This window comes from Homarus americanus, unplaced genomic scaffold (assembly GCF_018991925.1).
Source record: "Homarus americanus isolate GMGI-L3 unplaced genomic scaffold, GMGI_Hamer_2.0 scaffold10370, whole genome shotgun sequence".
NCBI classification, from domain to species: Eukaryota; Metazoa; Arthropoda; class Malacostraca; order Decapoda; family Nephropidae; genus Homarus; species Homarus americanus.
This window is the reverse complement of record NW_024734803.1, coordinates 238,813-259,425: the sequence shown is the minus strand read 5'-3', so window position 1 is coordinate 259,425 and position 20,613 is coordinate 238,813. Positions and strand designations below refer to the sequence as shown.

At 40.1% G+C, this 20,613-nt stretch overlaps 1 protein-coding gene across 2 annotated transcripts in view; it reads right to left on the bottom strand.

The window, feature by feature from the left end:
* LOC121870515 (protein Fe65 homolog) overlaps nt 1-20,613 on the bottom strand; it is an 81,072-nt gene that overhangs the window by 16,599 nt on the left and 43,860 nt on the right. Inside the window, exons 1-2 of one of the 2 annotated variants that reach the window (XM_042372355.1) lie at nt 16,170-16,947; nt 2,646-2,798 (exon numbers count right to left, since the gene is read on the bottom strand). In XM_042372355.1, coding sequence (XP_042228289.1) covers nt 2,646-2,776 — 131 coding nt within the window. In that variant the 5' untranslated portion in view covers nt 2,777-2,798; nt 16,170-16,947. Of the gene's footprint in view, nt 1-2,645; nt 2,799-16,169; nt 16,948-20,613 lie in introns of those variants that run through there. The other variant, XM_042372354.1, reaches the window with a different exon arrangement.

Below are 20,613 nucleotides of genomic sequence, written 5' to 3'. Positions count from 1 at the left end.
ATCATGCCATTCTTGCACTGGAGAAAAAATACACAACTCAAAATACTAGATACGTTCTGAGACTGTTTGACCTTTGACCCAATATAACCCTTAAAAGGCCAAATTAAAAACATGTACTGAATATAAAAGATGTCAAGCCATAATGAACTAGGATACAAGCCTAATACATTTCAAGTAAACAGACCACAAACCTAATGAATAAAATATCAAATATGAAAAAAATATAGATACCGAGCAGAATTTAATTGCTTTAAAAGTAATACTATAAAAATAAGTCAAAATATTATTTATAACAATGCTTGTATACATGTTAAAATTAAAACTATCAGTAGTGAGATATTTACAGGGTTTCAAAACACAAATTTTCACGATAAACAGAACACACTTAACGAAGCCATTAAACCCTGGCCTGTGTACTGCAGACAGATAGACAGACAGACAGACAGATCTTTAAATAAATAAATAGATACATATTCAGTAAAATACAACACTTATATACATGCGTAAAACAAAAACGAAAACAAAATAAAAAAACAACAAAAATAAACAAATATATAAGCGAATGAACAAAAATATCTATAAATTAAACGACAAAACCAAATTCCACAAAACTTTCAATGGAAAATATAACAAAAAACGAAACGTCTTCAATCATGCATCATAAAACAGGTATAATTATTTTATGTCCAAGAGCCATTTTGTGTCTCAGGATGCAATGCTGTGGACCTGTTAATTTAAAATGGTTGGTTGGTGGTGATGGCAAGTTTTATTTTACCTTGAAATTCGTAAATATTGGGTTTGAAGGAATAACTGAAGACTGATAAGGTATTTTTTAAAGATTCTTGAGTACGATGTCATTATACTTAAGGGAATTGGTCATCGTACTCAAGCAGTTGTTATTGTACTCAAGGGGTTCCAGTCATTGTACACAAGGGGTTCTGCCACTGTACTCAAGGGGTTCTGCCACTGTACTCAGGGGTTTTGCCACTGTACTCAAGGGGTTCTGCCACTGTACTAAAGGGGTTAAAATATTGTACTCAAGGGGTTAAATCTTTATGGTCAAGGGGTTAAACTATTATACTCCCAACAGGCTTGAAATATAAGGTACCTTTCAAACCAAGAAATTAAAACAACTTCCCAATATACCTCAAGGGACATCACTATGCAAAGTGTTCATATCTAGAGCTAGTGGATCACCTCTCCCCACTACGAGGTAAAAAAAACTCCAGTCAAAGAAGCCACAAGTAGAGAAAATTGTTCATGCTAACTTTTCGAGCTAATTTTTCTGGAATATGAGTTATGAGTGGTGGAGTGTGAGCTCATTTAAGACCAGACTTGGCTAACACTGGAGCAGGTTCTGATACATTCTGGAGTCAGTCAGTATATGCCTGGTAGAGCGTGTAACTGTGAGACGTGACCGACTGCCCAAGCAACTAACAGATCGATCAGTGGCAAAGAGGATACGGTACGTTAAACCACTGTACTCAAGGGGTTAAGTTTGTACTCAAGGGGCTAAGTTTGTACTCAAGGGGTTAAGTTTGTACTCAAGGGGTTAAGTTTGTACTCAAGGGGGTTAAGTTTGTACTCAAGGGGTTAAATCTGTAATCTGAGGGTATTAAAGTAGTTATCTTCTAGAATATTCCCCTTAAGTTACTAATTTACTTGGACTCTTGTTTCAGAGTATAAAGTTATGGTACTCAAGGGTAATTCATTATACACTTGGAGGTAACTCATCATACTCAAGAGTTAAACAAAAGCGAATCTTTCGGGCCTCCCAATCCAAGACTCGAACCCCCCATTATGGACACAGCCAATCCACAATGGGGGTTCGAATCCATGCTAGGATCAGTTGTATGAATAAACTAAACGTAGAATGTCCATCTAATTAATGCAGTGAGGCGTTTGTATAAAATAAAGCCCTAATTAAGAAGATAATTAGTAAAATATTAGAGGGATAGATGGCGTGGTGTCCATTGGTTAATATTATGCATGAATATCTAACTACTAATTAGGCTTTGCTTTCACTGGGCCTATGCTTTAGAATTTGGCATGGGATAGGCCTAATGAGCTACGATTAGACGCTGGATATGAAGGGATATGAGTAGTTGACTTATTTATGCTACAATGGTGATGGAACATAACTCCAAAAAGTATCTTTAAGGGGACCGATGAATGTCAGAATGAACACTGTGACTCCTGTTGTCTCCGTAGGGTTGTCAAAATCCTTCGCCAGTTGTGTCATATTGTCTCACACAAAATCGTAAAGATTCTTTTTGAAGCGAGTAATCTAAAATGGTGTTGAAAGTGTGGAGACAAGCTACAGCAGTGCTGGAAAAGTTCAGAAACGCTACAATGGTGCTGGAACAATGCAAACAGGCTACAGTGGTGCTGGAATAGTGCATACACGCTACAATGGTGTTGAAACATGAGTCAATAAACACTACAATCAATCATGCAAAAAGGCTACAACAGTGCAGTACTATAGACTAGAAAATAATTCAATAACAAGGTGCTTTAACGTGACGCATCGTGAAGCAGTGATCAGCGGCTGGAAGTCCAGAGGAGGTGAGGGAGGTGTGGTAAGTGAGTAGGTGAGGTGAGGTGAGGTGTTGGGTGGGGGGGGGGACTCCTCCGCCAGGACTTACTCCGTGTCGTCCTGATTGTTGGACACGATCTGGTTATTAGGCTGCTGCTGAAGGCTGGTGGTCCTGTGGGCGACGTGCTCGATAAGGTCAGGCTGGTTGATGGAGTAGCTAAGGCCTTGCTTCCGACCCATTATGCCCTCATTGTCCAGCAGGCTGTCAGGATGGGGGGTCAAAGGTCACCAATTACCCAACAAGCGAGATCGAGAAGTTATTGAAGCAAATAGTTTAGGTTAGGCTAGGAAGGTAAATCACTTGGTTAGGTTAGATTAGGTTAGGTTAGGTTAGTAAGGTGAATCACTTGGTTAGGTTAGGATGGTGAGTCACTTTGTTAATGGTGTAAATTCAACAAGCAAGAGGTGGTGTTATAAATGGCTAGGCTGTTACATCGCATAATCAATAATGTTCCCACCAAGCATGAGGCGATGAACTTAAGACTAGGATGTTCAACCACTATATAAGAATAAGCTTAAAAATACAGTACCATCCTTAAGAGAACCAGAAAAGCGACTAGGATCCGTTTCTCAAAGATTCATACTTTAAGTTTTATCGTAAGACTGAAAGAGAATTACGGTACAGCGTAAATATAATTTTTTAATATTTTTCAGGAATATATGTACCGTAGATTAAGATTAGTCAGTCAGGAGTCAAACAAAATATTACGACTCTTTGAGAACCGGGAAGATTATTATAAAAAATTTACTTTGAGTAAACCGTAATTAGAAAATGTGCAGAATACCCAAGCAAGACCAAACGCAGTAAATGTTTGGTATTTGTAGTAACCAAAAATCCCAGGAAACTTATGGCTACAGCTGACATCTACTTCAGGTCTATGTAGGTAAGGAGGGATTGGAATCTTAACATCTATGTATTCTGATTTTTCTTAATATAATAGAATGCTTTTTTGTGTGTTATTAACTTAAAGAATGTTGTTGTGTGTTATCTGAATTTTTTTTTAGTGACAACAACGTTCACACTGTCTAAAAGAATCACTTATATGACCCCACTAGTAGATGCCAGATATTGCCAAGTGTCCAGGGAAAGAGATGGTCACAACTCCACCAGATACAAGCAGGATAATGGACCTCAAACAGGAAAAACTGGTATTAGTATGTACACTTTAACGGGTCAATAACTTTCATGTCCCACGAGTAAAATACTTTATCTTTTGTAGGTATGCGACCCTTATTAAGTTTGCTTCTAATGGTGAGAGTTACGTCCTTGGAACCATTACCTAACTCGAATTCTGCCTAAGTCGGATTTTACTCAGTAACTTGACGTGAGTAATGTAATCTTAAAGACGAAAGTAAATACAGTACACTATCATTCTGTATGCATCGAGTTGAAATAAACTTTGCATTAACTGAACGTATCCTAACCTAACGTGACCGAAATTGGACCTAATTATTAAGATATTACACGTTTTCAATCGAGTTTGAAGTGCACGAGAAGGATGTCAAATTTCGCCTCACGAAACAACAAAGTCTGAGGAACTTTCCTCGATTTCAACTCAACACGAACTGGGAACAAATTTTATACAACTGGGGACCAAGACACAACAGCACGATAAAGTTAGAGAGTGTCGGACGAGGCGCAGCTGCTACTACAATTTACAGCCACAGTTTACCGCTTTTACAGCCAAGATGACTTATTAAAATCACTCTCACTGGCGGGCGGTGCGACAAGCCACGACGCAGCAGGCGGTGTCCTCTTGATGGTACCATTGTGGGAGAACTGCACCACTGCTACACACGATGACTCCACTCTACTAAGTTCCTTGCTACATGTCACTCGGTAGATATTTTCCGTTCGTTAATAGAGATATAAAGAGGGTAGGCGTACTGGGTGGGGGTACAAGGAGTGTGAGGATAATGAGTGAGTAACGAAGGTAGGAACAGAGGAAGGTGGAGTGTGCAAGGTTATCGAGTGGAGGACGAGGGTGAGTAGAGGCAGGAGGGGGCGAGCTGGTCGATACATTGGCGCCAGTCACGAACTGACCAAACACACACCACAGCTACCCCCCTCAAGTGAACACTCAATTTCTTTGTGTTTTTCTCACAAGCAAAACTCGCAACTGCCTGACACAAATACATTTTATAAATTACTATATACGTTACTGATACAAAAAATACTTTACTATAATACTAACAACGATTTATAATATAACATAGGACAAGCTATCTACGTAACACTACACAATTTTAATTCAAGACAAAGTGAAATATACTCGAGAAAATCTAATAATGTTACGTTCCCACGATATTAACTTACTTAATAGACATACCTTAACATACCCTGACATATTACTACTCAATTAGACCTTCTGGTAAGTGAAACTGGATACATTATCGTGCACATACGTGTTCGTGACTTTTAAACGAAATTCCATATAGGTTGCCGAGTACAACTGAACATTTTCTAAAGGCATTATTACACCATTAAGACCACGAGCCGTATAATATATGTATAAACTCGAAAATAATTCACGTTAGCAGAAATATAAGACCATTTTAATACGCAGCTGATATTGATACCGAGATTTATAGAAAATGGGAAATGAATAGCCTAATGAGGAACTAGCACTGGTAGCGAAATAACTAGCAAACAATATATACCCAACCAATTGATATGAACAACAACAATTAGCAAATATTCTGCCTAACAGTATTGGTAGTCGTGGAAATTAGAAAATAGCACCAATGGAGGGAGGGGGGGGGGGGAGATGGATGACCCCAGGCACCAAAAAAAGAGTGGAGTATTAAGGCTGGAGTATCGACCCAGAGAGCAGCAGTAGTAGGAACCTGAAAGTGGAGCAGGTTATTGCGCCACATGAAGGGTGCTGACACTCTTGTAGTGCGCTCACGGCTACCTTAGGTTGGTACAGTGGTCGTGACCTAACCTAAACAAACCTAAACTTAACCTAACCTAGATTAAAGTAACATAACCTAAAGTAAATTTAACCTAGAATAGCTTAAATTTAACCAAAACTAACTTAAACTAACCTAGCAACCTATATAACCTAAATCGCACATAACACATTTCTACACACTGTAACACGGAACTGACACCAACTTAATTTACAACCCAAACCTTTCTTGTTGAGTGTAATTACCACACTGATAACGAATCAAATCTCACTAACGATCGAACCCTCACTTTAATTCCCATATTGTTAACAGGATTTTCAGTTTTTTTTTATAATAAATTTTAAATCGAAACTAACCACACGATTTTAAGGTAACGATTTGGTTAGATTAGGTTAGGTTGGTTAGATTTGTGTTGTAAATAGTTTAGCGCCCAGGAGTTTTAAAGTTACGTTGACAAACAAGACCATAGCGCTTCGTGTGGAGATTGAAAACATTAATTTCGTAATTCTACACTAATATTAAACCTTTATCTCCAACTGGGTTTAATTTCAATAAATAAAACAATATAAAATAAGGATACGATGGTTTTATTAGGTTATCATTAGTAGAATCGAATTACCATTTACTTTCTTTGTATACCTGTACTGTCTATGTACACAATGAACCAATGTAAACTTGTATGCCGGATCTATCAAAAAACAGTATGGTCACAGATCACTAATGCACTTTAACTACACATAAATCACTAATTTTCAGTCAAAAAATATAAGCAAACGAATACTCGACCTCTGTCCACAATCCACTAATCAAACATTCCCAATTTTTACCAGTAAGCAAACTTCAATCAACTCGGAACTAAAACATTTCTTTCTATAAATACTTTAGCTCACTGTCAACATGGAGTCAGCTGAATCTAGCCTCTGGTATCCTAGTTAAATATTAAGTATAGCCGATTTTAACCAGAAGGAAATTTCACTGGAATCAAAACCAAATTATCAGTTTAATATTCTCAAATTTCAAAACTGTATTAAAATGGCAATAAATACATAAATCCAGAAATACAAAATAAGAATAGAGTGATAAGTTACTATGACTTTAAATACACTATACACGATCGGTTGTATATTGAGTTCTGACCCGGTTCCAAGAGCTTGTAACTAGGCTAAGATACAAACACAACGAGGGTTCGAATCCCACTTACGAACCCGAACTATTTCTTGCTTATACCAGGGCAGGTTTTTGCCACCTCTTCCGCCCACATCAATTACAAGCGATAATAAGACTTGTAATAAAGGTGGATATAAATATTTATAATTATAATATTATTTTTGTTTTATAGGTGTGAAAATGCCACAAGTCATTACCTTACATACATGTACGTAAGTATGTAAGTAAAAATTATCCGTACGTCTAAAATCAAATTAAATATAATCAATGGCATTACATATAAAAATACTAATTAATTATAAGATAAAAAAAATACTGAATACCCCATTTACTAGAACCAGTAATACCTTCGTCATGCTCCCAATACCAGCAAATAAAAATAAGAGTACTTGCCACACTTCCAATCAAGAGGTTACTACAGTAGTTAAGCGAGACACATACTTATACTCTTCATTAAGCACCGTCAAGTGGATTTAAGTAACGTCAAAATAAGTGTATTAATCGTTACTAACAATGAGAATAACGTTACCAAGACCTACACATAATCCCTACGGCATTTTATCGTTACCAATTAATGCAAAAAAAAGTTACCAAATCCTAAAAATAATCCCTACATCAAAAGACCGTTATCAGAATTATCAATGTCACCAAGGCTTAGAAATTATAATCAGCGTACCGTTAGCAGCGTTGACAATAACAAGCTGTACCGTTATCAGCATATAATGAGACGGGTACAGCTTGGCGAGGATACTGTTACGTCATTGTCGCGGTGGAGGAAAAGGAAGGGGAAGAGATGAGGAAGGGGAAGAGGTGGAGGAAGAAGAAGGAAGTGGTGGATGAGGAGGAGGAAGGAGAAGAATGGGTGGAGGTGGTTGGGAAAAGAGGAAGAGGTTGGTAAAGGAGTAGAGAGAAGAGGGAGTAGGGAAGAGGAGGTGGAGCAGGAGGAAAAAGGAGAAGAAAGAGGAAGAAGTGGGGAAGGAGGGAGTAAGAGAGAGGAAGAAGAAGAGAAGGAGGAGAAAGAAGAAGAAGAGGAGGAGGAGGAAGAAGAAGAAGAAGAGGAGGAGGAGGAGGCATTATTGACCTAAAAATGAGTAAGAAGAAATATGATTCATAAGAGGGTGATGAGTGGGAAGGAGGAGTAAGTGGCATTATGAATCATCGGAGGAGGAAGGAAGGAAGGAGGGGGGAAGGATGAGAGAGGGGAAGGAGAGGGAGGGGGCAGAAGCAGCTTTGTAAATAAGATCAATACCTACCAGGGTTCAGAATCTTCGTTCCAAGTCGCCCTTTTTTTTTTTTACTTTACAATCTAGTCTTCTCTTTTACAAACCTAAGTCTGATAGCTCTATGAATGCTGATCCTGACTTAACTCATTCACTCACCCAGGTAGATTTACTTTTCCCTTACTCCCCCCTCCCCCCTACCCTCTCCATTCCACATCAACCAGTCCCGCGCTAATGGAGGTTTATCGCCTGTTCTTGTTACCTTTCATACTATTGTTTCCCTTATCTTCTCTTCCCAACTACCTTTGTCTTTTTTCTCTTGTCACTCCGTTTCTTTCTCTCTTTCCTGTATTTTCCTTTATTTCTTCCTATCCTCTCATCTACCCTTCCATTACTTCACCCAGTTATCAAATTCAAGAGTGATTTAGCTAACCAGAACCCCAGTACATGTGAATTTATCTCTATTTACACTAGGATTCCATTACATGTGAATTTATCCCGACTCCAGGAGCCCAGTACACGTGAATTTATCTCTATTTACACTAGGATTCCATTACATGTGAATTTATCTCGACTCCAGGAGCCCAGTACACGTGAATATATCTTTGTTTATATGAAGGCCCTGGTAAACGTGTATATTAACTAGTATTCCCCCCCCCCCCACCCTCATACTTGTCTACAGATCAATAAAACACCCCAGATTTTTTCCTGCCTTCGTCGGGGTGGTAATGATCATTTCCTCGACGCCCTCCCACTACAGGAAATTGTCAATCACTTGGTATTCCGAGAGCGAAGTTTGGCCAATTTTCGACAACTTACAGATCACAGGAGCAGATGGAAGAGTTGGTTCTTGTGCGAATTTGTCTTTTCGTGTGAGAATAAACCTTCGTGTGGTGTTTAAAATAACCCAAAACATTAAAGAAGTAATAATGTTAATGAAAATAAATAGAGAAATGAATAAATGTGAATAAATTAAGAGGAATTAGATTTTGGATACGTAAAATTTCCTCGTAACTGTCCAAAATAAATTATTCAGAATCCTCTTCAAAATATTAATAAAAACAAATAAATACAAAATACATAAAACGTGAAAACCAGACTATAAAAAACAGCTACGAAAAAATAAAACACGAGGAAGAATAATTACAAAAAAAAACCCAAATAACTTCTCACAATTTTTTCACGAAACGCAAAACATTAAACCACCAAAAAAAACAGGAACCAGGTAAAGACACTATACATCACTGTGATTTATTTAACAACAGGGAACCACAAACAATAACATAAATATGATACCATCGTAGTGGAGTCATCTTGGTACACGCATTTCACTCCTCCATAAAAGGCAGTGACCATTACTGTACTACTCAGTGGCGTGTTATTCCGCTGACAGTTTCGACGAATATTTTCTTTACAGACTTTAGATTACAGAGACTCATGATTACAGCCAGAGGACTCATGATTACAGAGGAACTCACGATTACAGACAGACAAACTCATGATTATAAAGACGAAGTTCATGATTACAAACTATTTTCACCACTGCTACATCCAGCCTATTATCGCTACATTCGCCGTCACTATCACTACACCATCATTATCGCTACTCACTATCACTAACGTTACTCTCCCTCATCATCAAAATCACCATCATCACTATTAATGCCCCACATTCCACCAGTACTAGTTTTTTGGGTGGCAGTTGAACAAGGTGGTGAGGCGGCCTTGAGATGTGCATATCACTCCGCGGATACAGCTGCTGTCTCCTCTCTATACGTGTGAGTGAGGAAGAGGAGGAGGGGAAGAAGAGGAGGGAGGGAAGAAGAGGAGGAGGGAAGAAGAGGAGGAGGGAAGAAGAGGAGGAGGGAAGAAGAGGAAGGAGGGAAGAAGAGGAAGGAGGGAAGAAGAGGAAGGAGGGAAGAAGAGGAGGAGGGAAGAAGAGGAGGAGGGAAGAAGAGGAGGAGGGAAGAAGAGGAGGAGGGAAGAGAGAGGAGGAGGAGGGGGAGAGGAGAAGAGAAGAGGAGAGGAGCGAAGGAGAGCAAAAGAGGAAAACAAGGAAATAATAATAAGAAAACTAAGTTGAAATTTACTAACAAAAAATAATAAATAAATAAACAAAATAAAAACAATAAACAGCACGACCCAAATAAATAAAATAAATAAAAGAGAATAAAAACAAATCGTGCTTCAGGTGTGTGTGTGTGTGTGTGTGTGTGTGTGTGTGTGTGTGTGTGTGTGTGTGTGTGTGTGTGTGTGTGTGTGTGTGTGTGTGTGTGTGTGTGTGTGTGTGTGTGTGTGTGTGTGTGTGTGTGTGTGTGTGTGTGTGTGTGTGTGTGTGTGTGTGTGGGTGGGTGTGTGTGTGTGTGTGTGTGTGTGTGTGTGTGTGTGTGTGGGTGGGTGTGTGTGTGTGTGTGTGTGTGTGTGTGTGTGCGTGTGTGTGTGTGCGTGTTATCCATATTTGAAGTAAATTGATCTAGCCATTGTTTAAACTCTCTTCCGGAAATGAACGAACAAGGAAGAAGGAAAAACAAGAAGAAGTAAGAAAACAGGATTAATAAACAAGGAAGAGACATAAAATATATCACATGAAAGTCAAAAGTTAATTTCCGGTAACGTGTGAGGAAGGGAGAGGTGAGGGAGGAGGGAGAGGTGAGGTAGGGAGAGGTGAGGGAGAGGGAGGGAGAGGTGAGGAAGGGAGAGGTGAGGGAGGAGGGAGAGGTGAAGGAGGAGGGAGAGGTGAGGGAGGAGGGAGAGGTGAGGTAGGGAGAGGGAGAGAGGGAGGAAGGTGGTTCTCGATACTCGTGTTTATATATCACTACATTTCCATATATCTTCACTCTTACCTCCCTTGTTTCTAAATCGTTATAGAAAACGGGATTACTCTCACACTTCACTAGATATATTACCACTATTTTTCTAACTATATTTTATTCTCTAATTTCCTGCATATATTATGATTTTTCACTTTTTAAAATAATATATTACTCGGAACATATTTTTTTAGTGTTTCACGCATAATTCACGAGCATTTTCCTGTAATTAAAATGTATTCGTGTTTCCTGGGTATGTGTAAAATATTCATTAATATATAAACTACGGATAAAACAACTTCAATAACAGACAAGAGATAGTTTTAAAATATATAATAAAGATATATTTCGATATATTTTTTATCTTAGTCTCAGTTCGCTATATTTATACACAGCATATCGATCTATATTTTTTGTTGCGTTAGTCAGCCCAACGCTAACATTTCCTGGCTGACTAATCGACTGTAGCGACCTGTTTACTCGGCCCAACACCCGGTTTAACTTATTTGAAGGATGGATGTGTTTTTCCTGTCTTCCAGTGAGGGATAAATGAGTCAATGATTATTATTAGTCACTGGTTTTACTGAATTAATGACAAATAAAAAAAAAAACGTGTCTGGGTAATTTTTTTTTCCGAGGTGTTACAATTTCCTGTTTAAAAGACATGTTAATAAACTAAAACCTGAAATTATGTCATAAAAAGTAAATTAACTAACAGGAAAATATGGAAAACTATATACATGGTTAAATAAATAAATTACTAAACCTCAAAGTAAACACAATAACAGAAGAGTAAACAAACACACGGGTAAATACATTAAGAAATAAACATCTACAGGACCCGCACTCGTCACCTCCAGGTAAACACACAAATTGGGTACATTTTTTGGCACACACGAGACATAGATGGCGCAGGGTGAACTGTACCCAAGCCGGATTGAACTGCAGCGAGAAAAAGGTTGCTGCTCTCCTCAATGATTTCTTCCTGACAAGAGTTATGTGGCTGAATGTGAATGCGGTGACTGAATGTGAATGAGGTGGAGTTGGCAGCCTCGAGAAGACGTGGAGTACCTCACGCTGGGATTGGCTCGTGTGTTTACAGGGTCCGCTATTCACAGTTGATTTAAATATACTTTCAGGCTGATTTTAATGCACCAAAACATAAATATTTGTACTTGTCAAATATGTCTAAACAATTCATTAAGAACTAATTTTTTTGCTTGCGGGGTGAGAGCAACAGTTACGATACAAATACAATAAATAACAATAAAAATAAATAACAATAAAAATAAATAACAATAAAAATAAATAACAATAAAAATAAATAAAATCGCTCGGAGAAAATAATGTCAATAGCAAATGAACGGCGATAAGAGCGGAGACAGGAAAAGATGATAACGTTACGAGAAGTCATATAAGGAGATAAAAGACGATTTCAGAGGAATTTCAAATAAAAACCCAACAAAGGGAGAACGATAGAAGGTTTCTCGGAAAATGTCAAAATAACCTAAAAATCAATAAATCCAAGATGGCTGCGAAGCTTAAGAGGATAACAGGATATCTGCCACGTAAAATATTGTTCTGAAACCCATTGTCTTAGCTCCTAAAGCATAAAATAAAGACAAAGTGATATTTCTTTTACGATACTATATTATAATACTGATATTTATGCCTTTGTATTATTTCACAAGTATTCGTGTCAGGGTTAATATTTTTTGGCAGGAAAATTCTGCCAAATAGCGTATCATTATTAATATTTTTTCTTGTGGTTTTACATTATTCTCCAGGTATTAAGGTCTTGTCTAATACATTTATGAGCGGGTAAATGAGGTGTCCACGCTCGATTAATTTACCAGACTACCTGAATCTAATAAGAGCACTGACTATGCGTAAAAAAAAAAAAAAAAAATGATTGGGACTTCCCCAGACCCGCTCCCCACATCACTCGAGTTCTCACGTCCATAACTTTTGGCGATACAAATCCAGTTAGCTTTTGTCCATTTGTTCCAGTCCTTCACATGTACTCACGTTCTATCAAGGACTCTCAAGTGTACATTTCTTACGGTACAACCTTCAACAGTACACCTCCAGAGTACACAGCCCAGGAGTACATCATGCCAACAACATTGTCACTTTTACCTTATACTTTCACCGTCCTCAAAGGGTTAAACCATCATCCTCAATAGGGTTAAACCACCATCCTCAAAACAGTTAAACCATCCTCCTCCAAAAATTAAAACCCACCTTCAATTTCTCCAGTTCAACTTTCTTCTGGTAACCTGAGACACCAACCATAGCAAAAAAAAAAATGGACCAATCACATTCCTTCACCCGTCTCGTGCATGGATACAATTCAACATTATTCTCACAGGATACACCAGGTTATATAAATAAATCCGACATGATGATCTACGAACGCTATATTGAATCGACTTATTGTTTCCCATTGTTTGTGTACTGTACTGTCTATGTAAATTGTTTGTATACCTGAATTGTTTGCGCATATATCTATTTATATATGTATGCATCTCTCTCTCTCTCTCTCTCTCTCGACCAAGGCTTACATTAGGCTGTCGTGGGAACCCAACACAATAACACTCCCTGGTGACCGTGTTGATATTTTCCTCAACTCAAATATACGCGTTTTTACTTCACTACTGACGCCATATTTTTCGCCTCACCTACCCCTACCACCACTACCACCACCACACCGCTACCTACCCCTACCACCACTACCACACCGCTACCTACCCCTACCACCACTACCACCACCCACCTACCCCTACCTACCAATTACCACCACCACACAGCTACTCATTCCACTCACCTCACCACCACACCCACTCCCCACTACCACCACCACACCGCTACCTACCCCTACCACCACTACCACACCGCTACCTACCCCTACCACCACTACCACCACCCACCCAGTCACCTCTAAATTAACACGGAAGACAAGTGTATGGGGGGAAGTAAACACCACAAAAGCTTTTATTTAAGGCGCATTTAACCCCAATTGAGATCAAATGATAGATGACAAACATTTATACTCCATAATTGAGATTAATTTAAGTCCTTCTCCCTTTATTTTTCCCCCTAGTTCAAGCATTTTCTCCTTATTTTCCTAGTTCAAGTATTTTCTCCCTTATTTTTTCCCCAGACCAAATATATCCTCCCCAGTCGCTAAAAACTCATCCCTTTCCTCCCCGGATCATCTCTTTTAACTCCCCAAGCCTCAATCCTCCCCACACACCCATCCTTTCCTCCCCATACCTCCCACAATCTCCCCTAAGCCGTTCCTACCTTCTCTCACACACGCCCTCAAGTCCCTCACCTCCCGAGCCTTCCAAAACAAGTAATTCCAATCCATCTCTGTTTACATTTCCCCTCTTCATGTTTCTCTCCCCTCCTCTCCCCTCACATTCTTTCCCCTTCCCTCACACCATCTACCCTTCCCCTCATCTCCCCCTCTCCCCTCAACCCCCCCCCCCCCCCCTAAGGCACCGGATCTAAGGGAGGGAAGGCAGGGGGAGGTGGGAAGGGTAGGGGAAGGAGGGGAGGGAAGGGGAAGGAGGGGAGGGAAGGGGAAGGAGGGGAGGGAAGGGGAAGGAGGGGAGGGAAGGGGAAGGAGGTGAGGTGGGGGAAAGTCCTGGGAATTTTTTGAGACGGTAATGAAGTGTGACGGATGAACATCTTACCGCAGCGGCTTTAAGATGTGACCGAGTAGCTCCTTCTTTTCCTTCATTTACTCCTTCATTTACTCCCTCATTTACTCCTTTTTTTCCTCTTACTCTTTCCTTTCTTCTCTCCTCATTTCCACTTCCTCCTTCCTTTCTTTAATCTCACTCTCTTCTTCATGCCGTCTCTTATTTTCTTCCCCCTTCTCTCCTTCCTTCCCTCCTTTTCCCCCTTCCTTCAATCTCCCCTTCTCTCTCTCTCTCTCTCTCTCTTTCTCTCTCTCTCTCTCTCTTTCTCTCTCTCTCTTCCTTACTTCCTTCTCTCATTTCCTTCCATCACTGCTTCATACTTTCCTTCCTTTCCTTCATTGTCGTCTTCTTCCTTCTCCTTCCCTCCTCCTTCCTTCCTCCTCCTCTCTCATCTTCCCCCTCCCCAATGATTACATCAGACCAGTTTCAAACACGATTACTACCTGTCAGACTCTTGGTCATTAGCCTCGGTATCAGGTAGGCATCTCAATTAATTATTTCATTAGGGGGGCGAGGTTTTGGTGATAGCTCAGGTGTGATGAGCAGGATCATGTGAAGATTAATCACCCTTCACAGGACACCCCTCCCTACCTGAAACAACAACAAAAGCTAGTGCTTTAAACATCACTTCCTCATACAGGGTTCGTATCCCTGAAAATATACCATGTTTATATTACTGATTTTAAAAAGACAATAACATACTAGGTAATTTTTATAGGGTCACCTTGTACCATATAGAGCAACAATACTGCCAGATATATTATATAAATTGATATAGGATTAACCACTAGCATTTGGGAGGTCAATTTACGTGGCAAGGTCAATGTCATAGGGCATGTGAACTAGGTTGACCTATGGGGGAGCAGCGTGACGGTAATAGGGTGACCTGACGTGAGTATTATTAACCTCATTGGGAAATTATGACACACACACACACAGCTATCTGCACGAGTAATCTCTTATAGCCGAGGTCCCTGCACCACACACACACACACACACACACACACACACACCCACACACGCACACACACACACGATATCCAACTCAGCCTTGTGCAAGTTTTGTGCAGCAATTTGTGGCAACGTCAACATTTATTTCTTTTAAGTCTGAAGGCAGAGTTTTTGTGGGACAACTCTCTCTCTCTCTCTCTCTCTCTCTCTCCTCTCTCTCTCTCTCTCTCTCTCTCTCTCTCTCTCTCAGGGCAAAACAAAACCACAATCTATTAACTCTGAGATATTATGATGGGGAGAGGGAGAGTGGGGGGGTGAGGGAGGGATGGGAGAAAGGGAAAGGAGGAGGGCAGAAACAAAAGCTCTTAATTGGGGAGAAGGTAGGAGTGAGATGGGAAGTGGGGGGGCGACTAAATAGAGGATGGGTTAAGAATGTGGGGATTCTTGGGGAGGGGGGAGAGGAGGGGGGAGATATATAAACCTGTACTCAATGATCTCACAGAGTCTACCTTACTCAAAGAGCTCTGCAAGGAACTCAAAAAGAGCTCTATAGGAACTCACAAAAGGTGTTACTCAAAGGAATTCTATTTGAAACTCACAAAAGCTATTACTCAAAATACCTCTGTAGGGAACTCACAAAAGGTGTTACTCAAAGGAACTCTATAGAAACTCACAAAAGCTAATACTCAAAAAAAGAGCTCAGCAGGAACTCACAAAAAAACCCTCAAATGGGTGACTCAGATTACATAAAAACCCACACACACTAAAAAAAAAAATAATGCCAGTTAATCTCTCATCTTACCTACGTCGGAATTATCTACAAGAGAGAGAAGAATCAGGGTCAAGCGTCATTATTATTGTACCCTCCTTCAGCGCCTTCGTTGTTAGTCTTCCTCCTTCAGCGCCAGATACTCAGCCTCGTTTTGACAGCGGAGGGAAAAAATTTCCTTCTCTCCGTGACGATTCTAGATAGTCTTTCGTGCAGGTCAGACAGGGTGGGTGAGGGAGGGCGGCAAGGGAGGGCAATGAGGGTGGGTGGCGAGCGAGGGAGGGCAGAGAGGAAGGACGGCGAAGTATGATGATGTTGTTGTTGGTTGATGGCGGCGAAGCGACACTCCACAATGCATCAAGTCACGTCGACGTTCTAGCCAAGAGTGGGGTGGAAGATTTTGTCCTCTTTGTAGTATTGGTTAGAAGGATAAACTCCATGTGGTTAGGTGGCACTGTTTTGAGTCTTGTTAGTGAGATGTTTTATTTTTTATTTTTTTCTATTTCTGTTTATTTTAGTCACTTATAACACCTGAGTTAATAATGTTATTTCAGATAATTGTCAGTAAGGTATCGGCTTTTCTAGAGAGAATTTCGTTTTTGTTGACAAGTCTTTCAATACGATACGGGGTTAAACTACAATGATTGTAAAAAAAAAAAAAACCTGAATCTCCTTTTAAAAGTTTCAAAATAGCGAAAGTGCCAGAATAACGACAGTGCCAAATGTAAGGAAGGGGAAGGGGTTAAGTGCCACAGAACAGCTAACGAAGAGGAGGTGGTGAAGGTCCAGCAGCGGTGGTCCCGTGGCCCACACTACTGAAGGGAAGCCAAGGTTGGGTTGAGTAAGGGGGGGATCAATAAGGTGTGATGCGGTGGTGGTGGTGGCGCTTGTCGCTTCACTTTTGTTTTGTTCCATGTTTACCCCACCTACGTACCTCGCCCCTCACGACAATAACACATTTTCTCTCCCTCTTTCCTCTTATTTACTATCCACGGTCACTGCATTATTTCCCCCCTCCTCCCCTCCCTATAATATACGACTATGAAAACACTTAATACAATTTTAATACACTGGAGTGGCTATTATAAGCATATTTACGGCATTAGACCAACTTGTAATGGTATTTCCTTTATCGTGTGTTCCGCTATTCGCCATTCCATTACGTTCCACCGACTGTTAAGGACATAATAAACCTTTTTTTTGTATCAACCAGACTTTAAATTAAAAACCAAATCATTAATTAGACTTTTCTTAAACTAAATTCAAAATAAAATATAAAAATAACGTTTCCTTTCAGTCTTTCACTCTACCCCATAAATCATCATCTTCATAAAAGTTCCAATAATTCTGAATGTTTATTGTATTTTTATTCACTCGATATTAAAAGCACCTACAGCGCCTCCTTCACCCGTTATAGCATCTTTTAACACTTACGTTCACAAACTCTATTTTCCTCCAGACGTTTTAGCGATTTTTAAGACGATATAAATAGTGGCGTTACTGTATACTGTGAAAATGGCGTCTGTTGTCACTCCTCGGGGCGATAATGGACTCACGACGCTACACCATTACACCACAAACCTAACCTAACCTCACACACACACACACACACACACACACACACACACCAGTTCCTGTAAATCATTCGGAAAAATAATTGCAATGATAATAACAATAATGAAAAACAAACAACAGTGATAATAAACAAAGACAATTACTGGCATAGGGGTCGTGATAATCTCCCCTCAGTGGTCATCCTTCCAACTGACGTATGAGAATAATAATAATAATAACACGAATGATAATAATAATAATAATAACAAAAATAACAACAATAATAACAACAATACTGGATGATAATAATATTCGTAATAATAAAAGTAATAACAACACCACTACAAAATATAACAATAAATAAATAAATCACTGGCATTGTTTAAGCTCGTAGTCTCTCGAGTTCGTGGTACTGTGTTAACAATGGTCTAGTAAGGCGGTGATGGCGGGGTAGTCCATGGCTCGCGTGTTGTGGGGGGTGAGGGCTGGCGACCGTCTGGCTCCCCACTGAAAGACGAGGCTCCGGGTTGACGGGGTGAAGGGGGAGGGGAAGGGCCATTGGTGGAGTAAAGGTTCCTGGCATAAGAATTGCAGGGGGGCGTGAGTTGATGGGGTTGTCGGGTTGATGAAGTGTCAGAGAGAGAGAGAGACTATGGGTTTTAATGTAGCAGAACGCAAAATAGAATAACAAGTGTGTGAATTACCAATAAAACAAAACAATTTAAATTAATTCTAAATCGGAAAACGGACGTATGCAAACAGACGGACGCCCTGCGAGATATTAGATTCAGACAAGACACGAACCTCCCCACGTGGCAAGGCTTCACACACACACACACACACACACACACACACACACACACACACACACACACGTCACGCGTAACACTAATTCTTGGAAAACCTTTTGGTACTCATAAAAAAATATTACGTAATTACACCTAATTACATGATGATGTTAATATATCATGGATTAATTGTCCTCTTAAGTGGAGAATAATTAAGTGTATCAAGGGCGGGGGATGGATGGCGGTGAAATTTGTTTGTTTACATAATTGCGCGGGAAAAATTACCAACCAAGGGGGCGGGGCCAAATGCGATTCAAATATTTTACCCTTTTAAAAAATCACAAAACACATGTCTAATATTTATTTTTTTTATACAATTCTGATTAATAATTTTGTATATGGGGAAAGGACATGTTTGTTGACTAATTTTCTCGCGTGGGAGTGATGGGGGGGGAGCGAGAGTAAATCCCGTGCGCGCCAAATACGATTCCAATATTTCATGGTCTTTTAAAAATAACTCCAGAAGCGCGCCAAAAATAATTCTTACCCACGGCATAAACAAACCTTGTGCTGAAATTTACTCGCTAAAAATAATTCCCCCTGTTTACATAATCAACTCCAGGGCGTAATAAACAAACGAACAAAAAATAAAAATACACAAACAATAATATCTTTAAAAAAAAATAATTGACCACTAAAAATATTTCTCACATCTGGTTATAAATTAGTAAACTAATAATAAACAAACAACAAATAAACAAATAAATAAATAAATAAATAAATAAACAAAGACACGAATGGTTCCTCGAAATTTTACAACATTTTTATTGACAAATTCTTACAAGCGTTTCTCATGGGGGTGGTGGGGTGGGGTAGGGGAGGGGGTCGAAGGAGGGGATAGTGGGGAGGAGCAGGAGAGGGGAAAGAGGGGAGAGGGAGGGTGCTGGAAGAGGAGGGGTAAAAGAGGAAGGAGGAGGAGGAGGAGGATAGAGGGAAATAAAATGGGCCATTCAAACAGACAGACAGACAAGTGTGATTAATTACGACACAGCTCCTCTAATTGCCTCGTTGGTGACAGACACACCAACTACGACTCACTACACTTGCATAGAGTTCTTCAGTCGACAGGTAATTACTTCGTCACCTGTAATTAGCAGTAACAGACAATTGTACCTGGAAATGTCCCAAACCAGGGTCGTTCATAACATGGTGACGCGGGAGGGGGGTCGTTTATGAGGAGGATTGGGTGGTGGGGTGGTGGTCGTTTATGAGGAGGGTTGGTGGTGGTAGTTAGGGGTAGTGTGGAGGGTTGTTTCTAAGATGGTGGGGTCGGCCTTAAGGTGGTGGTGGTTGTTGGGGGTGGTGGGGGTGGAGGGTCGTTCATAATAAGAGAGGGGTGGAGGGGGGGGAAGGTCGTTCAGTCGTTTACATTTCCAGTTGTTAATGTAAACGAGGTCGTCGGGGGTAATTAGCTGACGTCATGACAATTGCAGGACTACTTCTGACGTCACGATGGTTAAAGGACACTACTGATTGATGTCACGGTAGTTACAAGAATCACCACTGACGTCACTAGATTACATGACCAATTACGATGTCAGACGACGTCACAGAGGCAGCTGCATGAAAACAATGACATCACGACACCTGCATGACTTAGTGCTGACGTCATAACACCTGCATGACTCACTGCTGACGTCATAACACCTACATGACTCACTGCTGTCTACTGACGTCACGAGAGCAGACGGCGCCTGTAGTCAATACACTGGCGGCAACACCTGAAGATTAGGCACCCTAGCTTATGTCGCCCGAGAGAGAGAGAGAGAGAGAGAGAGAGAGAGAGAGAGAGAGAGTCATTATAAAATAGGCTGTTCGTGGATTCCGGATATGAGAGAGGATTAAAAAAACTGTTACAAGAACGACAACAATGATGCCAGGCGGCCGTAGACCATGACTCTCTCTCTCTCTCTCTCTCTCTCTCTCTCTCTCTCTCTCAAGGACACCTGTACACCTGGTATAATTTATCCCTAATTAAGACACACTTATCTTTCTAACAGTCCATTAAGTCCTCTCTGGGAACACCTTCAAGAGATACGTTTCTGTCTTCCTGTCTGTCTGTCTGTCTACAACTA